At 33.0% G+C, this 16,047-nt stretch overlaps 1 protein-coding gene across 1 annotated transcript; it reads left to right on the plus strand.

The window, feature by feature from the left end:
* The first annotated feature begins 1,566 nt into the window (after positions 1-1,566).
* Positions 1,567-15,539, plus strand: LOC134728028 (uncharacterized). Its single transcript, XM_063592428.1, has 7 exons — positions 1,567-1,716; positions 6,081-6,108; positions 8,435-8,479; positions 9,220-9,263; positions 9,847-9,983; positions 10,916-10,988; positions 13,857-15,539. Exons 1-7 carry the CDS (start codon positions 1,567-1,569, stop codon positions 15,537-15,539), a joined length of 2,160 nt encoding a protein of 719 aa, XP_063448498.1.
* Positions 15,540-16,047: the final 508 nt, after the last annotated feature.

The raw sequence follows: 16,047 nt of genomic DNA on the forward strand, positions 1-16,047 counted from the left end.
GTTTAAGTGTATGAATCTCTGAAATTAAACCACAAGTTTTCATACCATGAAGGGATGGTTAGTTATGACTTTATGGGTTATGGTTCAAAATGTTTCAGAATTAGGGGCAAAAAAGGGGAAAAACTAGGTATTTCTGGTAAATGGACACTTAAGACAATTTAAAAGCAGGGTAAGGGAGGTAATTCTAAAACATTTAACATACAATGTTGGGTATGTTAGGATTTACCTCCCTTACACTACTTGTATATTATGTTAAAGTAAAGAAATGTCAGGTTTTGGACTAATTGCAAAAAAAAAGGGTAGTAGTTGTTTTAAATTTTTTTCTCTTTCAAATTTCTCAAATTCCAAATTTTTGAAAAGTTAAAGAAGAAATCTTTAATTGCACAATATTGCTCAATATATTTGTAAGATCTTGACATTTGTTTTGTGTCAGATACTCATATTATGACAAAATTTCGATCGCAATCCAAATTCAGAGCTACATTAAGCTTGAATAATGTGTCCATACTTGTTCCAACTGTTCGGGGTTCGACTTCTGCGGTCGTATAAAGCTGCGCTCTGCGGAGCACCTGGTTCCATTTGATATTGATATTTTATTTGAGTCTTATACAAATTAGAAAATACTGAAGGATCCCCTCAATAGTCTTTTTTTTTTAAATAATAGTATAATATACATTTCGATAGCAATATTTGACGATATTTTTACGGAAAAAAATCTGAGTATACCCGACGACAGCCTCGAAAAGAAAACTTAGTCAAATTATACATTTGATTTTAAAGTCAACGTGAGTGTATGCGATAGATCTATTTCGATTATTGGTTATTTCCATACACATGTTTGGCAAATAAAAGATCCAATTTAATTTAAAGGTAATATCAATAGACATAATATTCTATGTCATTTAAAAAACAATGTTTACCTGAATCACCTGGCTACCTAAAGTGAACACAATGACTGGATAGCAGATATTTATGGAAACAGAACAATTTTTTACAAAATGATCTGAATTGTCTTTTGTTATCAAATAGAAAGGTATGTCTCTTTAAAGTTGTTATTTTTGGTAATATGAAAACTCACTGAATCATTGTATTGGCCAGTTACTGAGTAATTTGCACAGAAAAGCAGATTTTTATGTAGCAAAAACAAAAAATGCATTTTCACATGCAGAAAAATATATCTTTTGATGTGCTTTAAACAAAATTATCAAGTAAAATAAATTATATTCATAGATTCCTTCACATCATGCTAAACATAACAGATTGACACCTCTTATTAAATATACTTGACTACAATATTTATGCAGGCCTTCTTTCATGAAGAAAACATGGCATTTTAGAAAAAATATGAACGTCATGGCGAACCGGTTATATATCGTTCTTTATAATAATTTAATGAAGTTAATGTATCAAGTATTAGAACAGAATATTTTCATCGTCTTTTTCAAGCTGACCTAGCCCAAATGACCAACGGAGCTTTTCTTGGTGTCCGTCGTTAACTTGACAAAAATGTTCCCCTCTGAAACTTCAAGGGCAAAAACATCATTGGGGTATTTTGTTTTAAACAATATGGCAGATGACATCGCCTACAAAACAAGATGGCCGACATATCTCAAAGTAGAACATAAGGCAGTGGCAGATCCTGAGGGGGAAGTAGCCAGATCATCCAGAGTGGGAGGCCGTAGCGGAGGGGGAATTATGTTTTATCCTTGTCCGTCTGTACGTACCAAATATAAAAAAGAAGATGTGGTATGATTGCCAATGAGACAACTATCCACAAAAGACCAAAACGACACAAACATTAACAATTATAGGTCACCATACGACCTTCAACAATAAGCAAAGCCCATACCGCATATAGTCGGCTATAAAAGGCCCCGATAAGGCAATGTAAAACGATGCAAACGAGAAAACTAACGGCCTTATTTATGTAAAAAAAAAATGAACGAAAAACAAATATGTAACACATATAATCAAACGACAACCACTGAATTACAGGCTCCTGACTTGGGACAGACACATGCATAAATAATGTAGCGGGTTTAAACATGTTAGCGGGATCCCAACCCTCCCCTAACCTGGGACAGTGGTATAACAGTACAACAAAAGAACGAACTATAAAAATCAGTTGAAAAAGGCTTCAATAGCCTTTTGGTCATGACTGTTTGTCTCTAATATTTAATTAACTGTGCATTTGTATTCAGATATCGCAGATCAAATTTATTCGTTCTTTGTGTAATCATACGTTTTTTGATTGAGTTAAGTCTGCTAATTGATATTTTATCGTATGTTTTTATATGTTGTGATGTTATGCTATTGTTTCAGAAAAAGGGAGAAGGTTTGGGCCCATTAAAACGTTTAATCCCGCTGCAAATGTTTGCACCTGTCCTAAGTCAGGAATCTGATGTACAGTAGTTGTCGTTTGTTTATGTAATATATACGTGTTTCTCGTTTCTCGTTTTGTTTATATAGATTAGACCGTTGGTTTTCCCGTTTGAATGGTTTTACACTAGTAATTTTGGGGCCCTTTATAGCTTGTTGTTCGGTGTGAGCCAAGGCTCCGTGTTGAAGGCCGTACTTTAACCTATAATGGTTTAATTTTTAAATTGTTATTTGGATGGAGAGTTGTCTCATTGGCACTCACACCACATCTTCCTATATCTATTCAAGTTTGGTTTCCGTTCTCTAACTTTAGTTTGTCTCAACCATATATTATGAAACTCATACACAATCACATAATACAGATCAAGTTAGAATTTTGGAGGCATAACTATAACTGTTTTAGAGTTAGGCCCCTTTACGAAGGGGAAATGCTGATTTTTTTCGTTTCCGTCCTCTAACTTTAGTCTCGACTTTAGTCGCACAAGGATAATAGATACGCTGAACGGTGCCCACTGGTCACCCTATAAATAGTACTCTTCTATGTAGTGATATTGTAGTTCTAAAAATAGAAAACTAAAAATAGACAATTCTTCTTTCCATTTAGCAATATACCGTAGACCGGAAAATATAGATAAGAGTGGTATGTATGCATTTAATTTATTGTATCAAACATTTAATATGATGGCAACATACACTATGTTTATATAAAGCTGCAACTATTAATCTTTTTGAACTGAAAATTTGCAATTGTTTCTGGTTAAATGGCTACTTAGGCTTGATTGAACAAATCAATTTTTTTTCATGATTACCTTACACACACATTTAATTGTGGTAATCTTAACCAGAAATGGGATTTGATAACCTCTGTTGGCCTCAATATGCTAGAATGGGATAACTTCTGGTCACCTTATTCATATTGGTCATCTTATGTAAATATTGGATTTGGTGACCTCTGGTCACCATATGTTAATATTGGATTTGGTTACCTATGGTCACCTTATGCAGATTTCAGATTTGGTTATCTCTGGTAATTAACATTTACATACAACTAGTTGATGTTTTTCATCTCATTTGAAGAAAGTTTGAGACAATCAAAGAAAGAGAGAAAAGAAGAAGAACAGGTTTGATATACAGTATGGATTCAACAAATATAGAATATTATTACATTAAGTTTGATATATCTATATCTATATATTACTATCCTCATCAGATAGAAAATGTAGATAAGAGTGGTATGTATGCATTTAATTTATTGTATTAAACTTTTAATATGATGGAAACATACACAATGTTTATATAATGCTGCAACTATTATTCTTTTTGAACTTAATAATTGCAATCGTTTCTGGTAAAATGGCAACTTAGGCTTGATTGAACAATTCATGTTTTGTTTATTGCTTACCTTACACAAATATTTAATTCAATAACATGTGGTCATCTTAACCAGAAATGGGATTTGATAACCTCTAGTGGCCTTAGCATGCTAGAATGGAGTAACTTCTGGTCACCTTAAGCATATATTGGATTTGGTTACCTCTGGTCACCTTTTGATAATATTGGAATTGGTGACCTCTGGTCACCTAATGTTAATATAGGATTTGGTTACCTCTGGTCACCTTATTCATATATAAGATTTGGTGACCTCTGGTTTCCTTATGTTAATATTTTGATTTGGTTATCTCTGGTCACTTAATGTTTATATTAGATTTGGTTATCTCAGGTCACTTTATGTTTATATTGGATTTGGTTATCTTTTGTCACCTTATGTTAATATTGGATTTGGATACCTCTGGTCACCTTATGTTTATATTGGATTTGGTTACCTCTGGACACCTTATGTTAATATTAATTTTGGTTACCTCTGGTCACCTCATGTTAATATTGGATTTGTTTATCTCTAGTCACCTTATGTTACTATTAGATTAGGTGACCTCACCTCATGTTAATATTGGATTTGGTTACCTCTGGTCACCTTATGTTAATATTAGATTTGGTTACTTCTGGTCACCTTATGTTAATATTAGATTAGGAGACCTCTGGTCACCTTATGTTTATATTGGATTTGGTAATCTATGGTCACCTTATGCAGATTTTAGATTTGGTTATCCCTGGTAATTAACATTTACATACAACTAGTTGATGTTTTTCATCTCATTTGAAGAAAGTTTGAGACAATCAGAGAAAGGGAGAAAAGAAGAAGAGCAGGTTTGATATACAGTATGGGTTCAACAAATATAGAATTTTATTACATCAAGTTTGATATATCTATATTTATATATTACTATCCTCATAAGATAGAAAATGTAGATAAGAGTGGTATGTATGCATTTACTTTATTGTATTAAATCTTTAATATGATGGAAACATACACAATGTTTATATAATGCTGCATCTATTATTCTTTTTGAACTTAATAATTGTAAATATTTCTGGTAAAATGGCAACTTAGGCTTGATTGAACAATTCATTTTTTGTTTATTGCTTACCTTACACAAATATTTAATTCAATTACATGTGGTCATCTTAACCAGAAATGGAAATTGATAACCTCTAGTGGCCTTAGCATGCTAGAATGGGGTAACTTCTGGTCACCCTAATCATATATTGGATTTGGTAACCTCTGGTCACCTTTTGATAATATTGAATTTGGTTACCTCTGGTTACCTTATGTCAATTTGGATTTGGTTACCTCTGGTCACCTTATTCAAATATAAGATTTGATGACCTCTGGTCACCTTATGTTAATATTGAATTTGGTTATCTCTGGTCACTCATGTTTATATTGGATTATGTTATCTCTTGTCACCTTATGTTAATATTGGATTTGGTTACCTCTGGTCACCTTATTCATATATTAGATTTGGTTATTTCTGGTCACCTTCTGTTTATATTTTTGATTTGGTTATCTCTGGTCACCTTATGCTTATATTGGATTTGGTTACCTCTGGTCACCTTATGGTAATATTAGATTTGGTTACCTCTGGTCACTTTATGTAAATATTAGATTTGGTGACCTCTGGTCACCTTATGTTAATATTGGATTTGATTATCTCTGGTCACCTTACGTTTATATTGGTTTGGTTACCTCTAGTCACTTTATGTTAATATTGGATTTGGTTACCTCTGGTCACCTTATGTTAATATTAGATTTGGTTACCTCTGGTCACCTTATGTTAATATTGGATTTGATTATCTCTGGTCACATTATGTTACTATTAGATTATGTGACCTCTGGTCACTTTATGTCAATATTGGGTTTGGTTACCTCTGGTCTACTTATGTTAATATTATATTTGGTTACCTCTGGTCACCTTATGCAGAATTCAGATTTGGTTATGTCTGGTAATTAACATTTACATACAACTAGTTGATGTTTTTCATATCATTTGTAGAACGTTTGAGACAACCAAAGAAAGAGTGAAAAAAAGAAGAACAGGTTTAATATACATTATGGGTTCAACAAGAATATAGAAAATTATTACATAAAGTTTGATATATCGATAAAAATTTACACAATGAACATTTATCTTTCCCGATCATCTTCAAGCAAATCTAAGAAAAATCCTTGATCTTTCAAATATTGCCAAGAGCATGGACAGTTGATAATTTAGTCAATTTCTACTTATACTCATCAGATACGTTTGGATAAATAAAATTGAACTTACTAATACAGTTATTATATGTTTATCTTCTTTTTTCAGAAGTCGTCAGAAAGTGTAGATAAGAGAGGTATGTATGCATTTACTTTATTGTATTAAACCTTTAATATGATGGAAACATACACAATGTTTATATAATACTGCAACTATTATTCTTTTTGAACTTAATAATTGCAATTACTTCTGGTAAAATAGCAACTTAGGCTTGATTGAACAATTCATTTTTTGTTTATTGCTTACCTTACAAAAATATTTAATTCAATTACATGTGGTCGTCTTAACCAGAAATGGAAATTGATAACCTCTAGTGGCCTTAGCATGCTAGTAACTTCTGGTCACCCTAATCATATATTGGATTTTTTGTGACCTCTGGTTACCTTATGTCAATATTGGATTTGGTTACCTCTGGTCACCTTATTCACATATAAGATTTGATGACCTCTGGTCACCTTATGTTTATTTTTGATTTGGTTACCTCTGGTCACCTTATTCATATGTTAGATTTGGTTATCTCTGGGCACCTTATGTTTATATTGAATTTGGTTATCTGTGGTCACCTACTTGTTTATATTGGATTTGGTTACCTCTGGTCACCTTATGGTAATATTAGATTTGGTTACCTCTGGTCACCTTATGTAAATATTAGATTTGGTGACCTATGGTCACCTTATGTTAATATTATATTTGGTTACTTCTGGTCACCTTATGTTTATATTGGATTGGTTACCTCTGTTCTCCTTATGTTTATATTAGATTTAGTTATTTCTGGTCACCTTATGTTTATTTTGGATTTTGTTATCTTTTGTCACCTTATGTTGATATTGGATTTGGTTACCTCTGGGCACCTACTTGTTTATATTGGATTTGGTTACCTCTGGTCACCTTATGTCTATATTAGATGTGGTTACCTCTGGGCACCTACTTGTTTATATTGGATTTGGTTACCTCTGGTCACCTTATGTTTATATTAGATTTGGTTACCTTTGGTCAACTTATGTTAATATTGGATTTGCTTATCTCTGGTCACCTTATGTTACTATTAGATAAGGTGACCTCTGGTCACCTCTGGTCACCTTATGTTAATATTGGATTTGGTTACCTCTGATCACCTTATGTTTATATTGGATTTGGTTACCTCTGGTCACCTTTTGTTAATATTAGATTTGGTTACCTCTGGTCACCTTAGGTTAATATTAGATTTGGTGACGACTTATGGTCACCTTATGTTTTTATTGGATTTGGTTATCTCTGGTCTCCTTATGTTTACATTGGGTTTGGTTATCTCTGGTCACCTTATGTTTATATTGGAATTGGTTATTTCTGGTCACCTTATGTTTATTTTGGATTTTGTTATCTTTTGTCACCTTATGTTGATATTGGATTTGGTTACCTCTGGGCACCTACTTGTTTATATTGGATTTGGTTACCTCTGGTCACCTTATGTCTATATTAGATGTGGTTACCTCTGGGCACCTACTTGTTTATATTGGATTTGGTTACCTCTGGTCACCTTATGTTTATATTAGATTTGGTTACCTTTGGTCAACTTATGTTAATATTGGATTTGCTTATCTCTGGTCACCTTATGTTACTATTAGATAAGGTGACCTCTGGTCACCTCTGGTCACCTTATGTTAATATTGGATTTGGTTACCTCTGATCACCTTATGTTTATATTGGATTTGGTTACCTCTGGTCACCTTTTGTTAATATTAGATTTGGTTACCTCTGGTCACCTTAGGTTAATATTAGATTTGGTGACGACTTATGGTCACCTTATGTTTTTATTGGATTTGGTTATCTCTGGTCTCCTTATGTTTACATTGGATTTGGTTATCTCTGGTCACCTTATGTTTATATTGGAATTGGTTATCTCTGTTCACCTTATGTTTATATTAGATTTGGTTATTTCTGGTCACCTAATATTTATATTGGATTGGTTACCTCTGGTCATCTTATGTTTATATTAAATTTGGTTATTTCTGGTCACCTTATGTTTATATTGGATTTGGTTATCTCTTGTCACCTTATGTTAATATTGAATTTGGTTACTTCTGGTCACCTTATGTTTATATTGGATTTGGTTACCTCTGGTTACCTTATGCTTATATTATATTTGTTTACCTCTGGTCACCCAATGTTATTATTGGATTTGGTTACGTCTGGTCACCTTATGTTAATGTTAGATTTGTTAACCTCTGGTCACCTTATGTTAATATAGGATTAGGTAACCTCTGGTCACCTTATGATAATATTGGATGAAGGTTACCTCTGGTCACCTTATGTTAATATTGGATTAGGGTTACCTCTGGTCACCTTATGCAGATTTCAGAGTTGGTTATCTCTGGTAATTAACATTTACATACAACTAGTTGATGTTTTTATATCATTTGTAGAAAGTTTGAGACAATCAAAGAAAGAGAAAAAAAGAAGAAGAACAGGTTTAATATACATTTTGGGTTCAGCAAGAATATATAATATTATTACATTAAGTTTGATATGCCTAAAAAATTTACACAATGAACATTATCTTTCATGATCATCTTCAAACAAATCTTAGGAAAATCCTTGACCTTGCAAACATTGTCAAGATCATTGACAGTTGATAATTAAGTAAAATAATACTGATCCTCATAAGATACTTCCGGATAAATAAAATTTAATTTACTAATACATTTATCATATATTTATCTTCTTTTTTCAGAAGTCCTCAGAAAATGTAGACGAGAGCGGTATGCATGCATTTAATTTATGGTGACAAATCTTTAATATGATGGAAAAATGCACTATGCTTATATAATGCTGCAAATATAATTCTTTTTGAACTTAAATCTTGCAATCGTTTCTGGTAAAATGGCCACTTAGGCTTGATATAACAAATCATTGTTTGTTTCTTGATAACCTTACATAAATATTTAATTTGATTACATCTAAATCAGAAATGGGATTTGTTAACCTGTGGTGGCCTTAACATGCCAGAATGGGGTAACTTCTAGTCACCAAATTCATATATTGGATTTGGTGACATCTGGTTACCTTATGTTATCAGATTTGGTGACCTCTGACCACATCATGTTAATATTGGATTTGGTTACCTCTGGTCACGTTATGCTGATTTAAGATTTGGTTACCTCTGGTCATAAAAACATTAGTCAGGTAATGTTTTTTTTATCATTTGTAGGAAATGTAAGACAATCGAAGAGCAGGAAAAAAGAACAAGAACAGGTTTGATATACATTACTGGTTCAGCATGACTAAACTTTATTGTATATTAGTGAATACACTTGATTCTCAAAGAAAACAGTGTAAGTTGTTTAAAATACATAAATTGGTGATCTCGTGTTTTTTTTTTATATTTCATTTATAGAGTAGTAGGTAAGGAATGGTGAATGGGTCGAAAGGAACAATCAAACTGAAATTTGGAGAACAAACTGACAAAGCTGGGCAAAAAAAAAAAAAAAAGATTGAAATTCAAATTGCAATCATTATAATTCAAAATAGAAAAATTAAACTGAGGAACATAAACCCCACCAAAAACCAGGGTGGTCTCATGTTACCTAGAATGGTTAGCTCCCTATGCGGTGCCCATAATATTTTTCATGCTAGATTTTAGGATCCCTTGGTATATTACTGTATCATTAGAAATCATATGTCTACTGTGAATCATATACATGTCGCTTTGCCAATCTGTAAAACATTTTTTTAAGTTGTAAGAATATTCATAACGATGCTTAATATGTCTTATTACATGTATTGTTTTAGCTTGACTGCAAGAAAAGATCACAACTGTATTTCACTTCATTTTCAGGTGAAGTTGACTATCAAGTTAAACATGTTAAATACTTTAACCGAGACTCTTGTCGATAAAGAATCAACCAAAAAGGCTGTATGCCGAAAAATGAAAGTGATATCTGCCCCAAAAAAGAGTGACATTGAAAAAACTAAGTAAGTGTTTGAGGGGAATTCAATTGTTCAGATTTTACGAACATTGGATCTATAATGGCTACAAAGGCAATCGTCTTCTTGGCATCTTTATTACATACTAAGAGTTTAGAATAAAATACACAATAGAAAATGCAAACAACTAGATTAACATGAAATATATAAAACATACATTTTCCAAATACCATGATCATTATATTCCAATAAAGGTTGATTAATCATGCATTGTGACCAGTGGTTACCAAAGCAAATATGTTTAATCGGTGACCGGAGGTTACTAAAATTAATATCTGTGTATGTTGACCAAAGGTAACCCCATTCCAAATCTGTAAAGGGTGACCAGAGGTAACTTAAATTAATATATGTATACGATGCCCGGAGGTAATCTCATTCAATAATATGAAAGGGTTACCAAATTCGAAATCTGTGTAAGGGGACCGGAGGGAAACATACAAACATAGCTAATATCTGTGTAGGGTGACCAGAGGTAACCACATTCAATATCTTTTAAGTTGACCAAAGATATTCATTATATTTGAATTGTAACCATAAGTAACATAAGCCAATTTATTGTAGGGTGAACAAAAGTAACCATTTTCAATATATGTGTAGGATGACCAGAGGTAACCAAAGCCAATTTATGTGTGGGTGACCAGAGGTTACCATGTTTAAAATATATGTAGGGCGACCAGAGGTAACCATAGTCAATATCTGTTTAGGGTGACCAGAGTTAATCATATTCAATATCTTTGTAAGGTGACCAGAGGTAGCCTTATTCAATATCTGTGTAAGGTGACCATAGATAACCTTATTCAATATCTGTGTAGGGTGACCAGAGGTAACCATATTCACAATTTTGGTAGGGTGGCCAGAGGACATCATAGTCAATATATGTGTAGGGTGACCAGAGGTAACAATATTCAATATCTTTGTAGGATGACAAGAGCTAACCACATTCAACATCTTGGTAGTGGGACCAGAGATTACCAAATTAAACATCTAAGAAGGGTAAATAAAGGTACCTAAATTCAATATTTATGCATGATGTCTAAAGCAATTATTTTTTATCTGTGTATGGTGATCCAAGGTAACCACATTCCAAAAAAGCCAATTGCTATATATATTTGTTGACAACGGCAACATAATTAAATATATGTGTACAGCGACCAGAAGTTACTAGATAAATATATTTATTATAAAAGTAGCGCAAAAAGTGTGAATCGAGATAACCGATGATAAACAAATTCAATTTTTGTAAATTGTAATCAAGGGTAACATAAGCCAATTTATTGAAGGTTGACCAAAGGTAACCATTTTCAATATCTTTGAAGGATGACGAGAGGTAACCATAGCCAATATATGTGTGGGTAACAAGAGGTAACCATTTTCAAAATATGTGTAGGGTGACCAGCGGTAACCATTGTCAATATATGTGTAGGGTGACCAGAGGTAACCACATTCAATATCTTTTTAGAAGACCAAAGATAAACATATGCAATATCTTTGTAAGGTGACCAGAGGTAACCTCATTCAATATCTGTGTAGGGTGACCAGGGGTAACCATATTCAAAATGTTGGTTGGGTGACCAGAGGTCACCATATTCAATATCTTTGTAGGGTGACCATAGTCAATATATGTAAAGGATGACCAGAGGTAATCACATTCGATATCTGTAATGGTTAACCAGAGGTTACCTTTTCCAATGTGTGTGAAGGTTGATCAGAGGTTACAACGTTCAATATATGAGTTGGGTGACCGAAGTTTACAAAATTAAATATAAGTAGGCTAAATATACGTAACCATATTCAATATTGATGCACGGTGACTAGAGGTAACCAAATTTTATATTTGTGTATGAAAAGAGGTTATCACATTCAAAATATGTGAAGGGTGACCAGAGGTACTGTAACCCCATTCAATATATGTGTATGGTCACTTGAGGTATTTAAAATTCATATATGTATAAGGTGACCAAAGGTCACCAAATTCAATATTTTAGTAAAACATGTATAATTAATTATATAAAAACTCCACAGTCATCAGTACACTTTCGTTATTACGGGACTTACGAAAAAACTCACAAGATGGGAGCGTTCAAGGCATCTAACATCATTCACATGATTAAGACGATGCCTGTTGTTCCTTACTTTTTTAATGTTGTAAATGTCTTCTGGTATATCTGTTTACTCCTCGGTTTTTATTGTTTTTGTCTTAGTAGAGGGACCAGAGATTACCAAAATCAAGACCTATTTAGGGTTACACACGGTAGTAAAAGCCACTGAACTAGTATATATTTGTTTAGGGGCCAGCTGAAGGACGCCTCCGGGTGCGGGAATTTCTCGCTACATTGAAGACCTGTTGGTGACCTTCTCCTTTTGTTTTTTTATGTGGTCGGGTTGTTGTCTCTTTGACACATTCCCCATTTCCCATCTAAATTTTATCTTATAATTTGTCGATAAATTCAATATATGTGAAGGGTGACCAGAGGTTATCAATTCAGTATCTTATTATTTGTAGGTAAATTCAATATATGTAAAGGATGATCAGAGGTTACCAAATTCAATATATGTGTTGGGTGACCAGAGGTCATCACAATTAATAATAAAAAAGGTGACAAGATGTAACAAAATTCAATATCTGTGAAAGGTTGCCGGGGTGACCAGAGGTAACCAAATTCAATATCTTATAATTTTTAAGCGAATTCAATACATGTGTTGGGTGACCACAGTTAACCAAATTCAATATATGTGTAGGGTGACCAGAAGTCACCACATATAATTATCTAAAACGTGACAGGATGTAACAAAATACAATATATGTTTAGGATGGCGAGGTTGACCAATGGTTACCAAATTCAGTATCTTATAATTTGTAGGTAAATTCAATAAAAGTGACGGGTGACCAGAGGTTACCAAATTCAATATATGTGTAGGGTGACCAGAGGTCACCACAATTAATTATGTAAAAGGTGACAAGATGTAACGAAATTCAATATCTGTGTAGGGGGGCATTCAATATCTATATTTGTGTCAGGTAATTGGAAGAACCACTATAAATTTATCTGCAAAGGGAGTAAGGTTAATAAAGTAACTATGTATTTGTATCAAATGACCAGTGTAACTGTAAGCACAATTAGTTTCTGTGTAGGGAGACCAGAGGTAACCAATAGCAGTTTAAAGTAGCCTGAGTGCGAGGCATACCATCTTTTTAGTTATATGTCATGAGAGTGCAATATAGGCCATTAGGTTATTTTTTTTCTAAAAAATAAGCCATGTCACTCGCTTTAAGATATTAATAGAGTAAAGGGTGACTCTTCTATTCATTTTCAATTGTTTCGTTTGAGTGAATCATTATGATAATTGATTATTTGTGTATTTTCTTTACTTTCTGTATGTCTCTCAACAGAATCCTTTGAAATATGGTAATTCCGTAACTTTGCATTAAGCTAATATCCGTATTACATAGCAGCAATTATAAACTTTGTATCCCCTTAGTAACGTACTTTCACTTTAAACCGGAAATCCTGTACTATTTTTTGTCGCGTATAGACTCAATTTTAACCGTTTCTGTTCAGGTGACCAGTGGGCACCGTTCAGCGTAACTATTATCCTTGTGCACTTTAGTCTCAACCAAATATTATAAAACTTATGCACAATGCTTATTACCAATTAATACAGATCAGGTTTGAAATTGGATGGCGTCACTTTTACTATTCTTAAGTTATGCCTTTTATAATCATAAAAATGCTGAGTTCTTTGTTTTTGTTCTCCACAAATATTTATATTAATTTTTTTCCGATCATGGCATCTAAGACCTATACCGTATTGACTCTGTCTACAATGATAATTACATTAGTTAATTTTTTGTTCATTTAGATTATGGCATCTAGTAATCCAATACCATGTGGACCTTGTCAAGAAATAAAAAGGAAGACTAAAGCTGACATCTGGTGTTATAACTGTGACGAAGGGTTATGCTTGAAATGTTCTGGTCTTCACAAAAAATCAAAAGGAAAACGTCATCATAAGACAATTAACATAAAAAATTATAAACCATCAATCCATCCAACTGAATGTGGTAAGCATCAACTACAGCTGAAATTGTACTGTCCTGATCATTTAATGCCATGTTGCGATAAATGTATTTCAACTAGTCATTCAAGATGTACAGGAATTGAGAGCTTAACTAGTGTTGTGGAGAAAACAAAGTTTGAAAAATCGAAAAAATCTGTAGAGAAAGTAATCACAAATGTCTTACATTTTATAGATGAAATGGTAAATAACAAATCAAAAAATATACAAACTGGAAAACAAGAATGTGAAGGTATAAAACAATCAATCCTTAAGATTAGAGAGAAAATTAATAAACATCTCGATCAACTCGAGACAAATTTATGTCTAGAAATAGATACAATTTGGGTTCAGCAAAAAACAAAAGCTTTAGATTTTATAACGGAATTTGAACGACAAAAAAAAGAGTTAAAAACAATGTCAGAAAACTTAGATACTGTCATAGCACATGACTCGAATCTCCAATCATTTCTAGGTGTACATAAGATTGAACAACGAGTACACGAATGTCAACGATATGTTGAGGATTTGGATAAAGATGATAAATCAAAAGATTTTATGATCAAAATGAAACAAAATGGTGAAATTGAAAAGTTACTAAGCAATTTAGAATCTGTCAAATCCTTAGGTGAAATAATAGTTGAGAAAACAGAAGTAACAATGACCAGAGAAACAACTGTCAGCAAAGATGCACAAGTACATTCGCGAGAAAAATGCAACATAAACAACATGACAATGAATATAGAGGCAGAGGAAGAGATCTACTTTGGCAATAATGTAAATGACATGATTTGTCTGATGGATGGAAGATTTCTAATAATGGGAATTAGTTTCCATTATCTTCTGACTTCGGATCGAAAACATTTTAAAACGTTACCTATATCTGAAAGATCATGGGCTGTTACACAGATCAATCAGGATATTATTGCCATAACTTATCCTGATGAGAAAGCCATTAAGATCTTCAATATGGAGACTGAAAAAGTTACCAAAGTTATCACTTTGATCACATCTGGCTACGGTATATCATTCTCTAACAATTCTCTGGCTGTAGCTTTGGATAATAATGAAATCCATATCATAGACTTGGAAGGCAATACCATAAAATCAATAAAAGTTCAGAGCAAATACGAAATCTTTCACCTTGTTTACTGCAATGACAGAGTTGTTTATAGTGACAGTGAAGAAAAGGCCGTATACTGCTTCAATGTATCAGGTAAACAGATCTGGCAATATAAACAGGATTTATTAGGACCGCATGGACTTTGCACAGATTCTTATGGTAACGTGATTGTAGCAGACTATGAGTCTGATAGAATAATAGTAATATCAAGAGATGGACAGGATAGCAAAGTACTGTTTAAATCATCTGACGAAAGACAGACCTTTGCCTATCAGCATATTTGTTTCAAACATAATGAATCTTCAGGTTTTGTTTGTGGCCCATGTGCTAGATACTTGACAAAATTTAATTTATCTTATGAATGAAGTAAACACTGAGTAATCTCAATATATATATTTCTGTAATAGACATATATCACTGAATTAGTACATATTTTTGCCTAGGGGCCAGGTGAAGCACGCCTCCGGATGCAGGATTTTCTCGCTGTATTGAAGACCCATTGATGTGCTACGGCTGTGTTCTTCTCTTTGGTCGGGTTGTTGTCTCATTGAGACATTCCTCATTTCAATTCTCAATTTTCTATACACATATATACATAAAATTGGAAACATCGTGACATCACTTTAATTATTGCGAGCCAGAATGAGAATCTCACCGATTAATTACTTGAGAAATCAGACACGATCGAATAACAACCCAATTGAATGATAATTTACCTTACATGAAATTAACAAAAATGAGAAACATTCCTCAGATCAACAAATTCAGAAAATTGTTGCGTTTGTTACTTGTTTATTTTAATCAATGACATCAATGATACTACTTATTTTAGGTTAACGGACCGAAAGTCACTGGACGTATAATAATGTCACA

Source organism: Mytilus trossulus, chromosome 8 (assembly GCF_036588685.1).
Source record: "Mytilus trossulus isolate FHL-02 chromosome 8, PNRI_Mtr1.1.1.hap1, whole genome shotgun sequence".
NCBI classification, from domain to species: Eukaryota; Metazoa; Mollusca; class Bivalvia; order Mytilida; family Mytilidae; genus Mytilus; species Mytilus trossulus.

Coding starts and splice junctions, on each gene's coding strand:
- LOC134728028 (XM_063592428.1), top strand. CDS start 1,567: ATGGCAGATGACATCGCCTACAAAACAAGATGGCCGACATATCTCAAA. Junction 6,109..8,434: donor AGAAAGTGTAGATAAGAGAG/GTATGTATGCAT, acceptor TATCATTTGTAG/AAAGTTTGAGACAATCAAAG. Junction 8,480..9,219: donor GAAAAAAAGAAGAAGAACAG/GTTTAATATACA, acceptor TATCATTTGTAG/GAAATGTAAGACAATCGAAG.